Here is a 20,246-nt window from a genome sequence, read left to right on the forward strand (position 1 = left end):
AATTTTATTTCACTTAATCCAATGTAGGCAAAATGTTATATTTCAAGGCATAATCAATACAAAAATGTATTAATGAACTATTTCATCCTTTTTTGTATATTAAGACTTCCCAGTCTGGTATTTTATATTTACAACATGTCTCAATATAAACCAGCCACATTTCAAGTGCTCAACAGACGCAACTATCAGACTAACATGAAATCTGAGGACAGAATTCATGAGGAATAAATTACACAGTGTCTTTGAGCAAATGACTTAACCTCTCTGAAACTCAGATTCCTAATATGTAAAACAGGGATAATAATGAACTCATATTGTCTATCCATATAATCTGTGAGGATTATATGACAATTCACGTAAAGTGCTTTTTGGGAGGGTTCAATGATGGCTAGGGTTGTTGGGTTTTGTTTTTGTTTTTCTTTTTAAGTTTTTGAAGGTGGAATTTGCTTAAAGTGAAATCAAGTAAAAGAACTGTTATATTATATGAGATAATTGGTAACATACCTAAAGAGTGTCATGTGGTCCTTAAAAATCACTAAGAAATTAATATAAGTTTTACAGTGCTAACACTGTCAATTTATAAAAAGCAATGACATCAAAATCAAATTTCCTGATTCCCACCAAGATATTATCCCAAGTATGACTACTACTGAGTTCTCTTGCCTCAAGATAGGTAAATTCAGGGAAGCAGCTGAGGGAAAAATTATAAGAAACCCCTAGTTTTAAACTACTTTGTGCAGGCTAATAGACTTGGCCTGAGGCAAGAGGCTTCATGAGAAGTCTGTGGGTGGTAGGAAAGGGACACCTGTCATTTAGCTTTCACTCTCCTCCGCCATTGTTATGGCACCATGTCTGTCCCACACCTAGAATGAAGAGTTCTGGAACAGGCGTTCCAAGGGCAGCCAGAAACCACAAAAACCTTGGGGAAGGTGAGTGAGAAATAGATGGGAACTAAATAATCTGGAGCAGTTGCTTCCTAATCCTTTTCTTCTCCAAATCCTGGAGCTAATCTAAAGAAAGCCTCCTCCCCATGCCAAACCTCCATGAGACAGAGGTAATGAGTGAAGACCAAACCTGAGGAGTTGTTTTCAGAGATGAAGAGTAAAACTATGATTACTGAAGCCATCATCTTAAGCCCCTCCCACAGGACATCATCTCTATTCCTGCATAAGCATCACCCCTAAGGAAAATTAATTTATGTGCCAGAAAATATTTCAAGAGCAACATTAGAAACAATAAAAGAAGTATAGCTATTAGAATTGAAAAATCAATCATTTATAAGTAGCCTATCACAATAAAACCTAAAAACAAGAAGATTTTACAATATGAAAAATAAGAAAAAAGAAAACAAGTATTAGGCAAAAAATAAAATTGTCTAAATCTAAATATTTTTAGTGACAGATTAGCATTAAATTGGCAGCCATTAGCTAGATTGAATTGATAAAAACATACTTAAAAGTCAATAATTCATCCACTAATCTCATTCTCAAAGAGAAAAGTATAGTAAAATTTAATACTAATAGTAAGACTCATTTATCATTCAATTCTACCTGCTGAATGGTTCTAAGTTATAAAAATATATATCTTGCTCAAACTGTCTTACCTGGAAGAGGTTTAGGAGGAGGCAGCTTTGGATTACTACTTGGAGTATGAACACTGCATATCTTAATAAATCCAGCCATTAGCATGATCAGGGCAATTCCCATAAGTAATACTGCCCACCAATAAGCCTAGAAATAAACAAATGTTTCTAATGAAAAAACTAAAATATTTTAGAATATTTTATATTACATAATTTATATACATTACATTTTAATTTGTGAAGAACATTTGTTCTTTGGGAAGTTTACAGATACCATATATAAGCAAATGTAGATTAATTTCTTTAAATATTAGAAGTAAAAAAGGGGGAAAAATTCCCCCATACTTTCATATTCTAAATAAAAACATTCAATCTTACTTTCCTTTCAGTCTCTTTTCTAGATTTGGTTATATTGGTCATATACACAGATAAACTCACATGCAAAACTAGGATCCATTCTGCACATAGTTATACTGTATTTTCTTTTTCTTTCCTTTTTTTTTTTTAAAGACTGTATTTATTTGAGAGAGAGAGAGAACAAGCAGGAGGGAGGGGCAGAGGGAGGGAAAGAAGCAGACTTCCTACTGAGTTGGGAGCCCAAAGGTGGGGGGTGGGGGGGGGTCTGGATCCCAGGACTAGAAAATCATGACCAGAGCCAAAGGCAGATGCTTAACTGACAGAGCCACCCAGGCACCCCTATACTGTATTTTTCCATGTTATTGTTTCCTGGTTTGACTATTTCCCTTTGTGGCTTTTTTTTGGAGGGGGGGGGCCTATTACTCTTATAAACCACATCTGTTTGCTTTTACAATCTCTAGTGAGTATTACTTGCTTTAAATTATACTTCTAGGGGCACCTGGGTGGCTTAGTTGGTCCATTTCATTCGGAATTTAAGCCCCAGACTACCGTTATGAAATTATTTTTATATATCTTGGTTCTCATTATTTATATCATAATATCTATTATATATATTTATTTAAAGGTTAGTCCTTTTTAATACGAAAAATGGGAAGGATATACATATTCTATAAGGAAAGTTTACCCAGTCTAAGAGGGAATTAAAAATTTCACTTCTAACTTAAATCATATTAAACAAATCAATTAGCTAAACAAAAAAAAAAAAAAACTTCAAAAATTACTGGTATAATTTTATAGAAAAATTACTGTTTCTATTCTTAAATTCTATTTTGCAATTCGAAATATTTAAATTTTAAGATAGTAATATAAAACAAAGTATTTTTGTATTTTGTATGATGTTTACTATACCTTTTATTAAAAGGTTATTTTATAAGCTTTACATTGGCTTAACACCAACTCATATAATACATATGTAGTTATTGCTACTTATTACCCAAGAACTCCCATTAAAGATTTTCTATGATAAGGAGTCTTATAACAACAGCCTACTATTTCTATCCTGCTTTCTTTATCAGCAATGACAAAATAATTAAAGTAATAAAAACAAAAATAAAAATACATGTTGTGGAAAATACCCCAAGCCATTTTTTCATGTGTGCATAAAGCCTTTCACATACATATATGTATATATATATTTTAATATTTTATTTACTTGAGAGAGAAAGAGATAGAGGGAATGGGGGGGGAACAGAGGGAGAGAAAGAATCAGGCTCACCACTGAGCAGGGACTTACCCCCCACCCCCACCCACCCCATGTGGGGCTCAATCCCAGGACACCAAGATCATGAACTGAGCCAAAGGCAGAAGCTTAACTGACTGAGCCACCTAGGCACCCCAATATATTTTTAAGTTTTATTTAAACTTTATTAAAATTCTGTTTTATTTTAAAAGAATCTCAAACTTACAGAAAAGTTGCTAATACAAAGGACTTTGTAAAATCTGGAATTATCTGAGAGTAAATTGCTAGCATGACGCCCTATTATATACCTAAACATTTTAGCATATAGTTTCTACAACATAAGGGGTTTTCCAAATAACCACAACACAATCATCCAAATCAGTAAATTAGCACTGATAAATTACTACCATTTAATCCTCAGACCCCAATCACATTTTACCATTTGTCACAATACCATCCAATCAGAATTACGTGGCGCATTTAGCTGCTGTGTTTCTCTAGTCTCCTGCAATCTGGAAAAGTTCCACAGTCTTTTTCAGTTTATATAACCCTAACCGTTTTTGAAGATTATAGGCCAGTTATTTAGTACTGGAATGTCCCTCAATTTGGGTTTCTTGGATGTGTCCCTATGAGTAGATTTGGTCATATTTAGTAAGATCACAGAAGTGATGCTGTGTTGTTCTCATTGCATCCTATCAGGAGACACACTTTTTTTTATCTCATTACTTACTTATGGCTAACTTGATCACTTGGTTAAGGTGTTATCTGCCTAACTTCACCACAAAGATACTCTTTTTTATAGTCAACGAGTACTTTGTAGGGACATAACTTGGAGCTATAGAGATATCACGTTCTTCATCAAACTTTCAATTTAGTCATTTCATTCATTATTATTCCCCCATTTGCTCACTTTGGCACAATACGTTATTATTCCCTCATGGTTTCCTATTTTACTCAACAGGTTATAATCTGTTACTATCATACTGTGTCTTTTGAACACGTCCCTATCAGTCTTTGAACACTTAACTTTCTGACACAATTAATTCTAGCTTTATCTTGTTCTTTCCCTGTTCCAACCCTGGAATCAGCCATTTCTCCAAGGAGCTTTGGTTCCCTTTACAACTGCCCCTCCTATGTAGATACCCTCCTTATAACTCTTGTACTCTGATATCCCCAAGCCAGTTGCCCCTCCAGCAAGGTGTCCTTCTTACCTTGCTTGGGCTTTAATATCTCATATTGGTCTTCTTCCCCATTCCATACCCTCCCTACTCTGCTCAGGCTCTAACACTCTGCTCCGTGCCATGACAGCTCCCCACACCTAGCATGGATGCCTACCTTCCTTGCCCTCATCTAATGGCTTTAGGAATTTACTGTTCAGAAAGGGAGAAGGTAAGATATAATGCAATTCAGCCTTATTGCTGAAGATTAGATTTTTCAAAAGAAGCTAACAAATCTCAATTTTTATGTGAAATCTATTTTTAAATGCTGGCACCTCACTCAAAATTTCTAAAAACAATATACAGACAATACAAGACATGTTTACAGAGCTGGATCTTGCTTGGAAACCACAAGTTTATAATCTACTTTTCAAGGCCACTTTTTGTATCCTACTGAGATTGCCAGAGAATCTTCTAAAATTTTCTTTTGTTTTCAACAGAAAATAATTTCCAGAGCATCGCCCTCCCTAGGATTCTTTAGGATATTTCCTTTCCCTTGTGACATATATTTTCCATAGTCTATATGTACAGCCTCTGTCCTGTCCTTATCATCCAGAGCTTTTTAAATATGGCACCTAATGAAGTAGAACCTTTTTCTCCCTCGTCTGCATTTCTGACACTCTGACCCAATAAAATACATAAAGAACTGAAATCACCAGTCTGTACTAATACAAGTGTTCTTCCTGCACTATACCAGTGGTTCTCCTTGGCTGCACATTAGAATCACCTAGAAAGCTTTTAAAACTCAAGATACTCAAACCAAATCCCAGCACCAAAGAGATGGGACTATGATATCAATAATTTTCTTAAAGCTGCCCAGACTATTCCATTATGCAGCTAAGACAGAACCACTGGTCTCAAACTTTCTTTATTAAGGGCCAAACAACAAATATTTTAGGCTTGTCTCTGTCAAACTACTCATTTCTGCCATTCTAGAACAAAGGCCACCACACGTAACACGCAAATAAGTGTGGCTGTATTTTTTTTTCCCCAAAAACACCATTTATAAAAACCAAGAGCAGACTGGATTTGACCCATGGGCCATCGTCTGTCAACCTGTTCTATACCCACATACAGGATATTGGTTTGGAATCTATACCTAAATGGATAGCATCCAACACTAACTCTTCAGTTCTAAATCTCTATCCTACCTGCCTGAGAATTTTCAGAGAAACTGAGTATATATGAGAGGCTGTAGAAAGAGAGAGTGCTATGCCTGGGAAAAGGTGCTCAAATCATCAGCACTCACATGCTAAAGGGATACTCCTATCACTGAGTTAGATCTAAGAATTATCTAACATGCTTATTAAAACACAGATTCTCAGGCCACAACTCTACAAATTCCAATTCAGTTTTTCTGATGGAGGGCCCAAGAAACTGCATCTTAAATAAGCACACCAATGATGCAGATGAGTGCCTCTTACTCAGTGTAGACATGCTGGCACTGTGGTATGCAACCATTCTGAGGAATAGAGGAAATCTGGCATTCCCAGCCCTTATCCATCCAGTGCCAGTAGAGCCCTTGAGTTACTTTGACAATTACTATACATTCCCAAATTCCCTCTGGGGAGGAAGTATAACATCCCATGTGATCCAATCCATAAGCACAAAGGATCAATGGTTTTCCTACTACTTTCAGGCTGATGGCTAGCTACAGGACCTGTATGTCTATTCATTCCTCTAACACATTTCCTTTCTTCCAGTCTTCCCTGTTCAAAATCAATTTCACATGGTCACCAGTGTTACAACTACTAAAATATGGAACTGACTATGCCATTCCTCTATGTAAAATCCTTCTTCAAAAGCTTCCCACCAAGAATCTCTAAAACCATTAAACAGGAGAGAGAAAAAAAACAAATCTTAAGCACAATAAAGTACCACAAAGTATAGATATGATTCCACATATGTGACTGTAGAAAACAGAAGTATATTATATTCCACTTTAGAATATCTCTATCTCTATCTATCTATCTATCTATCTATCTATCTATCTCTCATCGGTGCCTGGGTGGCTCAGTCAGTTGAGTGACCAACTGTTGGTTTCAGCCCAGGTCATGATCTCAGGGTCTTGAGATTGAGCCCTATGTTGGGCTCTGTACTAGGTGCAAAGCCTACTAAAGATTCTTTCTCTCCTCCCCTCTCTCTCTGCCCCTCCCCACGTTTTCTCTCAAAAAAAAATTCTTGAAATGGTATTGTTTCTGAAGAATACACAAAAAAATTATCTTGAGAAGACTGGGCCTCACAGGGAAAAGGTGGCTTATTTTTCAAAGCATTACTTTGTCCAAAAAAAAAAAAAAAAAAAAAAAGCATTACTTTGTCAATTAAAAAAAAAAAAAGGATAATCACACTTTCAAAAGGAAAAATGTAAAAACAAAACATTTTTTATTTAAAAAAATTCATACTTATGTGACTTCTTAGGTGCTCCCTATTCATAAAACATCCATCTGACCCTCTACTAGTCCTTAAGAATTTAGTTTTGGCATCACCTCCTTCAAAAGATATTCCCTAATTAGGTCTTCCATATTTTCTATGAAAACACCAGGCAGAAATGAAATTTCTGTGTTCTTGTCTTCTCTAATCCAAACTGGACTATAAGCTCCCTGAATTTATATCCTATAAACTCAGCATCTATCCCACAAAAAAAGTACCTGTTGGGACTAGTTATTACAGGTAAATCACTATTCCAAATACCAACTTTCTTAGGCATTTCTAAATAGCTCATTTGTTTTTTTCTAGATTACCCACACATAGAAATAATGTAACAAGGCTCTTACAGAGTAAAAAATGGTGATTTTGATATCTGATACTAGTTTTTTAGTACTAAAAAGTCTTAAATACAGATGCAAGTAGTATGACAGTAACAAAAGCAGGTAAGAGAGAAACCCTAGATTTAGTAATGGTTATAACCGTAGAAAACAAAAGTCAAAAGTTGAAGGTCCAGTTGAGATCAGTAGACATTTACTAAAATACAGTACCCAGGCCCTTAAGAACTTTCAGTCCCTTTTAGCAGTGTTCCTGGACTTCCTCCAAATATTACAGGTAACTACATATCTCAAAACCCCACAGTTTGAGATGTTTTAGTGACAATGACAGCAGCTCTTCAGAGTTTAGTGTGTGGGGAAATGAAACATCACAGTGGTGAGAAGACAGCAAGAAACACTAAACAAAACAATGGTGTACTTGAGATTATAGTAAATATGGCCACCTTTGGAGAAGGGTATTTTTTAATGCTCCCTTTAAAAGAAAATTATCATAGAATTGGTTAAATGTGAAATTGCTTTTCTCTTTTATACATGTTATAAAATCGGAGGAAAGAATACCAAACCAGGCTAATAAATGAAAAATATGTGTTTCATCTTTAAGAAAAGATCACAATTTATCCACTTGCTAGAATCTGAAAGGAGAGCCATCATTTACTCAACAAACACTTAATGAGTATAAATTATGCACCAACCCTTGCCTTTATAGATAAAAGGGTGATAAGTGAAACTTCAGAGACAAAGAAAAGATAACCAAAAGGTTAAAATACAGCCTTGCAGTTACCAAGCACTAAATCAAGCCTAAGAAAATAATCTACATAGGAAACAGACAGATGTTATTCAACACAGTCATTTACATAGCTGACTCTTGATTTTGGCTCAGGTTGGGGTTCTGAGATCGAGCCCTGAGGCAAGCCCCACACTCAGCGCACAGTCTGCTTCTTTCCCTCTCTCTCCCTCTACCTCCTCTCCTCTTGTGAGTACACACATGCATGCACACTCTCCTTCTAAAATAAATAAATAAAATCTTTTAAAAAATCTACAGAAAAACTCAACCATGTAATTTTTTCAGTGAATGTTTCAGCGTCTGACAACTCACTCTCAGCAAATGCACTCAACTTCCTCTGGCTCACAGAGTCTTCTTGGACCCACCACTCCTGTGGTGATCCTGGTTTTGCTGTCCCGTGGCGGCAGAAAGCTTTGCTTCTATCCTTCAGAATATAATGTTGTCTAGACTCAATGTTCTTCCAACCCGCAACACCCCCATGGGCCACCCCTCACAGCAATCTGCCAAGCAGAAAGCAACTGGCCACTAATCTCTTAATTACTCTAAGCACAGTCCCAGCCAGCAGGATAAAATACCACTGAGAGAAACCTGATGATATTACAGCTTCAAAGTTAAGATAATATGCACAATTTTTATTCTTTTCCATATAAATTATGACATTTAAGAAATCTGCTTCATTCATCTAGCAAATATATACTGAATCCTTACCATATGCTAAGCCCTGTAACAATACTGCAGTTTTGTTGCTCAAGTTTCACAAGTGACAGCTATGTGGCCTATTCTATTAGGCTATGAAGAAGGTCCACACCCCAACCTCCATATTAGCCTCTGAGAATGACAGAGTAGAAAATCTGTCATAAGCCTTTGAACAAGGAGTCCTTACACTACAGAGACTAAAATAATGGTTCCCAAACTTAAGCATGCACCATCGCAGTACTACTGACGTGGTGGCTCCAAGTGAGGCCCGAGAATTTGCATTTCTATCAAGTTCCCAGACAATGCTGCTGCTGCTGGTCAGGGGACTACACTTTGAGATCCAATGCTCTAGATTAGGCATTGGCAAACATTTCCTCTAAAAGGTCAGATAAGTATTTTAGATTTGGGGAGCCACACAGTCTTTGTTGCAACTACTCTAAGTACAAAAGCAGCCACAGAAAATATATAAATGAATGGGTGTGGTCGTGTTCCCATAAACCATTATTTATGGACAATGAAATCTGAATTTCATAATTTGCAATGGAACATTATTTCAATTTTTTTTCAACTACTTAAAAAATGTGAAGCCATTCTTAGCCTGTGAGCCATACAAAAACAGGCAGTGGGTTAGATCTGGCTCTTAAGTCATAGTTTGCTGACTCCCTGGTTCTAGATGAATGGTTGGTTCTCAGTCCTGGCACCTCACCAGAAAGAGCTAAAGAGCTTTTAAAAGACCCAGATACTTAAGCCCTGAGATTCTGAATTAATTAGTCTAAACCCTAATTAATGAACAACCAGGAATAAGAATTACTGATCTTAACCAATGTTCCCCCAAGTAACTTCTAAGGATATTTAGGGTTTAATAAGCTTTTCATGAATAAAGGTTTCTGGGGTCAGGTAAGCTTGGAAATGAAATCTAAGCTTAAAAAAAATCTAAATGACTTTTTTTTTTTACTACAGGACTTTATCAATATTCTCATAAGTATCTAAAAGGGGACTATAGTATGCAATGTTTCCCAGATCCATTTGTCCACAAAACCTATGGTTCTAGCGTTTCATGAAGAACTCAGGAAACAATAGCTTCAATCTTTCATAAAAAATAAGAGATACTTAATACTTGGGTTCATAAAGTTACAACAAAATATGAGAGAAGAAATTCATTTAAAAGTGAGAGATACAATTGATTCTTATCAAAATAATAAAAAAGAAAAACTCCTGATAAATCTAAATAAATTAAGAAGAAAAGAGCCACAAAATAATAGGAAATTATTTTTAAAAAGATAGAGAGGGGAACCTGCATGGCTTAGTCAATTAAGTGTGTGACTCTTGATTTTGGCTCAGGTCATGATCTCAGGGTCATGAGATTGAGCCTGATATCAGGCTCAGTGCTAGGCATGGAGACTGCTTGAGATTCTCTCTCCCCCTCTGCCCCTCCCCCCACCCATGCTCTGTATCTTTCTTGAATATATAAATAAATCTTAAAAAGATGGAGAAATACAATGATAAATTTGAAAAAAATTAAAGTCAAAGATGGTTTTCTACATCAAACCTAATACAAAACATGTAGAAAATATGAACACATTAATAACTATGGAAAAAAGTGAAAAAGAATTACCAATGCCTTCAACCCCATTTTTTAATAAAGGAGATAAGGATGGAGGGTCTCAACAGATTTCTCGGGGAGTGCTCTCAAACTTTTGAAGGACTAGATGACTCCTTGATAAATCCAAAGGCTGTTTATCATTATCTCCTTACCAAACACATTGCAAGCACTCAGCAAATATACCAAACGTATTTTTTTTAAAACACATTCAAATTATTACCAAAAACAATCTTTCCCAGAAAAAAAAGTAAGTTTTCTCACATCATTTCCATGATAGCAGCAGCAGTCAGTACCTCATACCCTGAAAAGTATGAAATTGTTCAGGTTCTTCTTACTCTATGCTATCTGAGGAGAAAAGTTGCCAGAGTATGCTACAGAAAGGAGACAAAGCCACTGGCCCCAATGGAAAGGAAAGTCAGTGAAACTAATCATCCTCCCTTTCACAGCTTCTTACACCATGGCATCCTAGTAACCTAGCTTATTACTAACTAGAAGGACACTTTCCTAACATGATGAAAGATGAAAGCATGAAGTATTCATGAACAAAATAAACTCTGCTATGCAAGTGAACTCTGCATAGGGTACTAATGAGACAAATAGCTTCTAAGAAACTGGATTTTTGTTATCTTACTGTTTGGCCTGGGAATGCCCACAAATGCAGCAATAGCCTTGTGATACTCTCCAAGTATTATGAATCACACTATCTGAAACAGTGGCATGGGAATGTCAAGAGTGATATAAAATGAAAGAATTCTACACTCACTCAAGGCAAACTTGCATAAACCTAAAAGTGCATATACCTAAAAGTGCCTGATTAATCAAGTTTCAGAACACAAGACTTCATGTTGTTAAGTCATTGTAAGAAGCATTTCACTAAATCCTCAAATCTAAATATGAATAAAGATTTTATTTTTTTTAAAGATTTTATTTATTTGACAGAGGAAGAGAAAGCACAAGCAGGGGGAGCAGCAGGCAGAGGGAGAGGGAGTAGCAGGCTCCTCACTGAGCAAGGAGCCTGATGTGGGGCTTGATCGCAGGGCCAAAGGCAGACACTTAATGAACTGAGCCACCAGGGCACCCCTGAAAAAAGGTTTTAAAAATACTTTTAGGGGCATCCGGGTAGCTTAGTCAGTTAAGCATCAGACTCTTGATCTCAGCTCAAGTCTTGATCTCAGGGTCATGATGAGTTCAAGCCTTGTGTTGGGATATATGCTGGGTATGCTGGGCATGGAGCATACTTTAAAAACAAAACAAAACAAAACTGGGATTAAAAAATAATACTTTTGAAAAATCATTTCCATTAAATATTTTTAAATGGTAATGAATGAGCTTTTGATATGCTAAATAAAAGGAGTCAAAATTAGAGATAATGGAAAAAAGCAAAAAAAATACTATTTTTAGATATGATTCACTATCTAGAAAACCTAAAATATCTGGCACAACATATACTCAACAGAATATAACTCTTGAGATCTCCATTACCAGATTACTTTTTTAAATATACTGTCCTCTATAGTTGACAAGTATACCAGATCTCAACTTACTCTTATTAGAGATAATGGGGGGGGGGGGGGGGCGGATTGGACTGAATTGAAAAGAGGGAAGTACAGGGGCAAGAAAGGTAAGCTACTTGAAGTCACAGAACTGACAAATGCCAGAGGACGATATGAATCCTTGCATAATTTCCAAGCCTATATACTCTTTCCATTTAACAACATGCCAAAGGCACCTTTAGCTTAATGGATATTTTTTTTAATAGCACAGGAGTACGAAAATGAGTAACATGTTTTAAGGAGATCTAAGTCAACTGACCCCTTTTTTGGTTTAAAACCTAGGTCTCCTAGGGGTACCTGGCAGGCTCAGTAGGCAGGCAGAGCATGCAACTCTTGATTCAGGGTCGTGAATTCAAGCCCCATGTTGGACAGAGAGCTTAATTTTAAAAAAAAAATTTTTTTTAAGTATTCTCTAAAAATAAATACATCCCAGGCCTCCTAAATCTAGGTTCGATGATCCTTCTACCTCACAATCATTGTGTATCTAAAAACCATATATTCTAACATGCAAAGTATTATTCTTCCTATGTATAATAAATGCCATTTTTAAAAGATGGACTGATTGACAGACTGATTTGAGAGAGAGAGAGAGAGAGAGAGCGTGTATGAGCACATACAGGGGCAGGAAGGGGGACCAAATGGAGAGGGAGAAGAAGAGAAGCAGACTTGCTGCTGAGCACAGAGTCTACTTGGGGTTCCATCTCACAACTCCGAGATCATGACGTGAGCTAAAATCAAGAATCAGAGGCTCAACCAACTAAGCCACCCAGGTGCCCCAATAAATGCCATTTTAATACTGGAGATAATTCCAAAGTTTTTATTATAAATGTTATTACAAGAGTACCAAAAAGAGGACAACCCGCAGATGACTTTTTTTGGGCTTTCAAGGCATCCTCAAGTCCTGAACACATACAAAAAATGTAAGGAACAGTTTGGGAATGGGGGAAGGGAGGAGGAACCGAGTTCTAAGTCAATTTCCAAAGCAAACTCATTCAATTCAGATATAGCACATGCTCAAATATATCACTTGCAAATTTCCTACTGATATTTTAATGTAATCACTTAGAAACATGAATATTTAAGTGAATTCAGATAGTCATTCTCAGCAATCTTTTAAGAAAATTTCAGGTAATTCAACATCTGTACAGCTTAGAGAAATGTGAGCTTAAAAATAATATAGTTCAGTGGATTTATGCCAGAAGAACATCCATAATCATTAACAAATCTGCAAAAGGCTCTGTATCAGATCTTAACTGTTCAACATTTCCGATCACTGACAAGATAAAGACCAAGAAATTATATTGAAACAGCAGAAAAAATCTTCAGAAAATCACCAATTTCCTTTTCATATCTCCTGTTCAGCAAAGTAGCTGTCATATTGAGGCAAGGGAGAAATATAAAAAGCAAGCAAGGCTTTCCGAAACAACTTAAGGAAAATGCCCTAATAATATGGACCAAAGAAAAAAGGAACCCATTGAGGAGAAGAACAGGGGAGCAGAGTAAAACAGAAGGCTCCCATCATCTACCAACTAATCTATGAGCAATACACATGCAGAGATTCTGATCACTTTAAAAGAAAATAATACGCAGGGATAGCTGAACTTTAAAAATCATTCTTCCAAAAAATTCTAGGATAAATAAGAAAGAAGTGATTTTCTTATAACACTGGTGACTGCTGGCCAAGTAAAATTACAATAAAACCATGTTAAGATAAGGTTTCTTTATAAATAAAAACCGTACTTACCACAATCCATTCAGCAATGTTTTCATAGAGTTCTGGACTAAAAATTGCTTTTTTAAGCCTAGCTAGAGGACCATCAGCATCTACTAATCTACACCGCATGAAAACATCACAGTAGCCTCTAAAATCATTGCAAGGAGATCCAGGTTGCAAGGTGATGGTTCGACCAACGAAGTGCATATTCCACCGGGAAGACCCTGTACTGGCACAAGTTGATGGATCCACTGGAAAAGAAGTGCCAAATATAAGTTGAAGATCAGATTTCCTACCAAGCTAGCTGGGGAGAGAGGGAGGAAAGGAAAAAACTGCCTAAAATTATTACCATGACATGTTATACAGACTTTCATTGGTTAGGCTAGATAACACCACTGGTAATTTGCCTGAAGCATGCAATATAAACAAATAGCCAGTAACTCTTGACTTAGTTCCTACAATGGCTTTAAAACTAACAGTGTTTATATTAATTATTGCCATAAAGTTGGCAGGTTTTTGTCTAGCTTATCATTTTTAAAACACTGTAGGGACCATAATACTAGAAATACAATGCTAAGCCACATTTAAAACTATCCAAAGAGGATTGGTATAGGCAGAAATTATCTGTCCAAACTGTATATCAAAGTTTAATGCTTAAAATTTAGGGAAAAAAAGGGTGCCTGACTGGCTCAGTCAGCAGACCATGCAACTCTTGATCTCAGGGTTGTGAGTTCAAGCCCCACATTGGGTACAGAGATTACTAAAAAAAACTCTAAAAAAATTTAGGAGAAAATTAGGTTTTAAAATAGATTTCATATTTTGTATTTTAAAAGCCTTACTCTTCTTCATACAGCAGACATGGCATAATTCCTTATCATCTTTGCCATCTGAACTGGCACAAGTACACTCCTCCAAGCCATATTTCTCACAGATAGAACCTGCACATTGCTGAAAGGAAAATAAAAAAAACAGTTATTTAATCCCTATACAGTCAAACGTATTGCTCAGAGTAACAGATATACACCTTTGATGCTGAACAATTAGGTAGAAATACAAATGGAAAAAAAAAGCATAGATTAGTTTCAGAAATGGATCATATAAACAAACCTGAAAAAGAGTTAAGTGTAAATAAGGTAGCAAATCTTTAAAGAAACGTCAATTTAAAAAAAATCTAAACAAAAAAAAAAACCCAGAAAGATTAGATGCGCATCAATTTTACACTGGTTATTATGACTCCTTTATGAGAGGACAAAAATGAAATCTCCCTCTTGTAAAGGAAAGCAAATATTTAGCCAAGAAAGCTTTAAAGGCTTCACATTCAGATAAAATGACCAGAAAAGTTCTTTCATGTAGGCTGTTAAAATACTAATTTATAAAACTCAAAAGCAGTACAAAGTCATATGCCTAGCTGTACAATTATTTTTCTCTAGAGACTATCAAACACATGCAGTGGAGGGGATCCCTGGCTGGCTCAGCAGTTTAGCACCTGCCTTCAGCCTAGGGCGTGATCCTGGAGTCCCGGGATCAAATCCCACATCAGGCTCCCTGCATGGAGCCTGCTTCTCCCTCTGCTTTTGTCTCTGCTTCTCTCCCTGTCTCTCATGAATAAATAAATAAAAACTTTAAAAAAGAAACAAAAACACATGCAGTGGAAAGATGAAAGTTAAGTCAGTAACTTAATCAAATGCCACCAGGCACTTATGCCACATGATACATTCATGGCTTTATGGGGAAACAAACAGGGATATTATTGAAACAGGAACCAGGATCAATTACTGTAACTTTGCAGCTTTAGGTAACAATTATTCTGAACAAGTAGGTTTTATAAAACTAAATAAAAAGCATATAAATCAAATGCTTACCCCATTAATGCACACTTGTGTATGCCGATTACAGTCTGTAAAGTTTGGTTTAGGATCAGAGGCTGGGCAGAGAGCTGTGATGCCATTACATATTCCTTCTTTTGCACAGTCTGAATCATCCCGACACTTCTCAGTTTTTGATTTGAATGCACACTGTGCTGTACAACAGGGACCTTGACTTGGGCTAGAATAAACATTAAAGCAATTAAAGAAAATCACTAGCATATTTCCTATATACATAGATATGGTCCTGATTTTTAAATCATAAATCTCATCTTTTAAAGATGAGTATAAAACTAGTATAAAACTTCAAATTCTGGACTAAGAGGCTACTAAATTTCATATTCCATAAATGGAAAAAAGTGACAGTCTTGTTTTTATAATCAAGGCATACTATATTCATTATTCTTATTCTACTTGAGTGAAAGGCTGTAATAGAAAATGGATTTAATATGAGGTGAATTATCAGTGTGTTTCATAGTTATATCATACATTAGTCAATTCATCAGTTTTTTTCACATTTATAAATGTGCTAAAATCAAACTAGGATACATAGACCATTTAAAAAGTACTGCACAAACAATATTCTATTGCTTATTATCTACCATTACTAAAGTAATTTTGATAAGTGAAATAATTATATGACACTAAGTTATAAGAGTCTATGAAATCAGTATTACTTAAATATTTAAATTTAAGATCCTAAATATATGGATGACAATCACATTTTTACGTTAGGAACTAAATAGTGTATATTTTATTGAGCATCTTTGCCTGTTTTTTTCTTTTAACACCTACAATTACAAGTAGCTCAATCTGCCAACCATAATAAATTCATCAATGCTATGCCAGAAAAATAAACAAGACAATAGCAAATAAAGACGAAGTTTCAAAACCATATGCATCTCTTAATGTCAGTTTTAAATTGGTCATAACTGTCTTCGGGTGACCAGTGGCAGCATGAGCACTACTGGAATGGGCAGCGTACCTGCACTGCTTCCCAGGCTTCAGCTTGCATTTTTTCCCCTCTGGTTGGTTTGCATCATAGCAGCACTCATCTTTACACTGGTCACTATAGCCACAATCACATTCTTCACCTTGCTCTACCATCCCATTTCCACAAATAGGTTGGCCAGATTCTGAGGAAAATCAATAAAACAAAGTAAGCACTGTTTGCACACATTAATTTGACTTAAAATCCACAAACTTTAGAGCCTCATAACAAAGGGAGAAAGGATAATTTGATGAATACAATAAGGAGAACAAACTAGGAATCTCAAAATTAGAAGACCTAAATTCAATTCTAACAGTGGTTCAGCCATTAACTAGCAATGTGGCCTTGGGCAAGTTACTTGCCTTTTTGGGGGCCTCAGTTTCATAATCTGTAAAGAGTTTTGCCATTATAGTCCCCTCTAAAGTCCCTTCTGGAAGTGGTAACATTCTATTTAGGCCATGCCACATTGAATTTTATTTACATTACATAAATATGAATCAAGGCAGTGTTTCATCAGCCAGAAAAAAAAATAAATCTTTTGTGTTAACAGAAAATTTCAAAAATTTCAAACATACACAGAAGTAGTAAAAGAGTAAGTATAATTGAACTCCCATGGACCAATCACTTAGCTTTAACAACTATCAACAATATGCTATAAACAATTCCACTTAACCTATTCATTTGTTCTTGTAAATACTCCAGGATGAATCTAAGAGATACAAGTTTTTTCTTTTTTAAATCTAACCATAATAGCATTATTAAATCTAACAAAATTAACAATATGCCTAATAGCATCTAAAAGCCAATCCATGTTCAATTTCCTCAACTGTCTTTTTACAACTGGTTTATTTGAACCAAGTTTCGCACAAGGATCCTCAACCCATGGTTTGCTTTTAGTTGATATGTCTTAAGTTCTTTTAATATGTAACATCCTCCCACCCCCACCTATTTTTACACTATTTATTTGTTACAGAAATTGGGTCATTTTGTCAACAGAATTTCCCACATTGTCTTTGGCTGACTGTATCCTAGTCAGTAAATAATTTTTTTTAATGTACATTAATTTGCTCCTCAGCTAAATCCAAGTTCCTTAAAGGAACTACATATTATTTATATCTTTGTATTCCCAAGGAGGCTAACAGTATTGGGTCAAATCTTGATTCATTAAGATTAGATAGTCTGGTTTAAGCACAGTGAATAATTTTAGAAAAACTTTTATGCTCTCTCTTGAAGTTCTTGAATTTTGTCAATGGGGTTTTAAATCAGAAGAGGAATGCTACTCTTTATAAGATCAGGAAAAATCACAGAACTTTAGCATCTTCAGGAAAATGACAAAAATCAAATGTCTTCACTTTCTGGAAAAGAAAACCAACTTCCAGAGAGTCTGTGACTTGCCAGAAACCATATGCCCCAGTATGAGCAAATCGAAGACCAAACCCAGGTTTCCGGGATCTAAAATCTGGTGCTCTTCTCTTTCTGCTATGTCAAATCAATGTGGGAAACAGTTGTAGCACAGGCTTCAAGCTGAGAACTGAATAAATACAAGGGAACACATCTCAAACACATGAACCCAACACAAGGCACATGTGAATGCAACCTATTGTAGAAAGACTAGCTTTATAAAGTTCATTCTTACCGTTAACCACATCAAATATTAAAGGAAATCTTAAAGCTAACTCAAGTTCTAGCCATCTCTTTCATTTTATACCTCTTCTGTTCTCTAAAACTAGAAGCACGCACATGGACATATACACTAAGTAATAATGACTTTATCATTTTTCTCCCAAATTATACATCCTATGAATTCTGAAATGATTATTACTAGACTTTAGAATAAAGTCAGAAAATCTCTGAGGCAATATTTACTACACACTGGTTTTTATCTCATATAGAAATATTGCTTTAAATAAGCCAGAACATGTAGAAAAGGTGCTGTTTAAATGCAAAAATGTATTTGATACATCTCATTATAATTTAAGAAATAAATCTCCTTACCATAATACCTATAAAACAATATGTTCATTTTTTTTTTAAAGACAACTTCAATCAGAAACCTTGTTGTGAAAACCCAGTTTACAAGTTAAGATCTATATAGCACTTCTACATTAATATGTTTTAGAAAACAGTGATATAACAACAATAAGAAAAAATGATAGCATCAATATAATTTAAATCTGCCCTTTTGAAATAAATAGAAGGCCTTAAAGGAAAAAGCCAGTCAATATGAGTAAAAATTGAAATTTGGGCCTGGTCAAAATTTAATTTTTACCCTGAGAAAGGTTCTGTGAAGAGAATAAAACAGCAAGCTACAGACTGGGAGAAAATATGTGCAGATCAATATCTGACAAATGAATAGTATGTAGACTATATAAAGAATTTTCAAAACTCAACAGAAAAAAAACAAAATCCAGTAAGAAACAGCCAAGAAACATGGACATTTCACCAAAAATATACAGATGGTAAATAAGCACATGAAAAGATGAACATCTTTAGTCATCAGAAAAATACAAACTACAACCACAACCACAAAATATTACTATATACCTATCAGAATAGATCAAACAAAAACAATAAAAATGCCAAAAGCTGGCAAGGATGCAGAGAAATGAGAGCACTTACACACTGCTGATAGGAATCTAAAATAATATAGCCACCCCAGAAAACACTTTGACAGTTTTGTATAAATAAGAGCAAACAATTACTTTATGATCAACTGGATTCCAGGGCATTTATCCTAGAGAAATGAAAACTTATGTTCACATAAAAAAGCTGTATACAAATGTTTACAGCTGCTTTATTTATTCATAATAGCCAGAAACTGAAAACGGCCCAGATAGCCTTTAACAGGTGCATAAACTTTCTAAATATAAAGCTAGTCTTTCTGGAATAGTTTGGATTCAAATACACCTTGTGTTGGGTTCATGTGTTTGAGATGTGTTCTGCTGTATGAACTGAGTTCTCAGTTTGAACCCTATGCTACAACTGTAAACAAACTGTGGTACATACACACCATGGAATACTACTCAGCAATAAAAACAAACTCCCGATATAGGCAACAATTTGAATGAATCTTCAGGGAATTCTGAATGAAAAAAGCGAACTCAAAGGTTACATATTCTATGACTACATTTTAGAGTGACAAAATTTTAGAAATAAAGAATGCTTTAGTAGGGCAGGTGAGGGGATACCAGGAGAGAGGTAGGTGTTTTGCCCTCAAACTTATTTTGGTGAAACAGGACAGAGATCCAAACAAACATAATACAGGGTAGAATATTTAGAACATATTAAATGCCACAAGAGACACATAATAGATGAACAGATAAACAAAATGGGGTAGTATCCATACAATGGAATATTATTCAGCCATAATAAGAATGGCATTCTGATACCTGCTACAATTTGAATGATTCTTGCAAGTTTTATGCTAAGTGAAATAAGCCACACACAGAAGGCCAAATATTATATGATCCCATCTCTATGAGATACCTAGAACAGGCAAATTCATAAGAAAAAATAGATTAGAGGTTACCAAGTAGGAAGAGAGGGTAACAGGAGTTACTGCCTAATGATTACAGAACTTCTATCTGGAGAGATGAAAAAGTTTGGAAATGGGTGGTGGTAATGACTGTATTTATCACTGTGAATGTACTTAATGCCACTGAATTGTAACTTAAAGTTAGTTTAGATACAAATTTTGTATATTTTTATTTCTATTATACATATTTTGTATCTTTTTCTTTACCATAAGGCAAAAAACAATTTCACAGCAGCTTTATTCATATTAGCCCTAACCTGAAGAGCCCAGGTGTTCATCAATAGGAGAGTGGATGAGCAAAGTGTGATATATTCATACAATGCAATATTCACTACTCAGCAATAAAA

At 35.4% G+C, this 20,246-nt stretch overlaps 1 protein-coding gene across 1 annotated transcript in view; it reads right to left on the bottom strand.

Moving 5' to 3' along the window:
- The window catches only part of ADAM10 (ADAM metallopeptidase domain 10), a 127,475-nt gene that overhangs the window by 2,467 nt on the left and 104,762 nt on the right, over window positions 1–20,246 (bottom strand). Inside the window, exons 11-15 of the mRNA XM_077881256.1 lie at window positions 16,359–16,509; window positions 15,371–15,554; window positions 14,348–14,456; window positions 13,539–13,759; window positions 1,604–1,730 (exon numbers count right to left, since the gene is read on the bottom strand). Of these exons, the coding sequence (XP_077737382.1) occupies window positions 1,604–1,730; window positions 13,539–13,759; window positions 14,348–14,456; window positions 15,371–15,554; window positions 16,359–16,509 (792 nt within the window). The remainder of the gene's footprint in view (window positions 1–1,603; window positions 1,731–13,538; window positions 13,760–14,347; window positions 14,457–15,370; window positions 15,555–16,358; window positions 16,510–20,246) is intronic.

This window comes from Canis aureus, chromosome 32, assembly GCF_053574225.1.
Source record: "Canis aureus isolate CA01 chromosome 32, VMU_Caureus_v.1.0, whole genome shotgun sequence".
Lineage (NCBI taxonomy): Eukaryota > Metazoa > Chordata > Mammalia > Carnivora > Canidae > Canis > Canis aureus.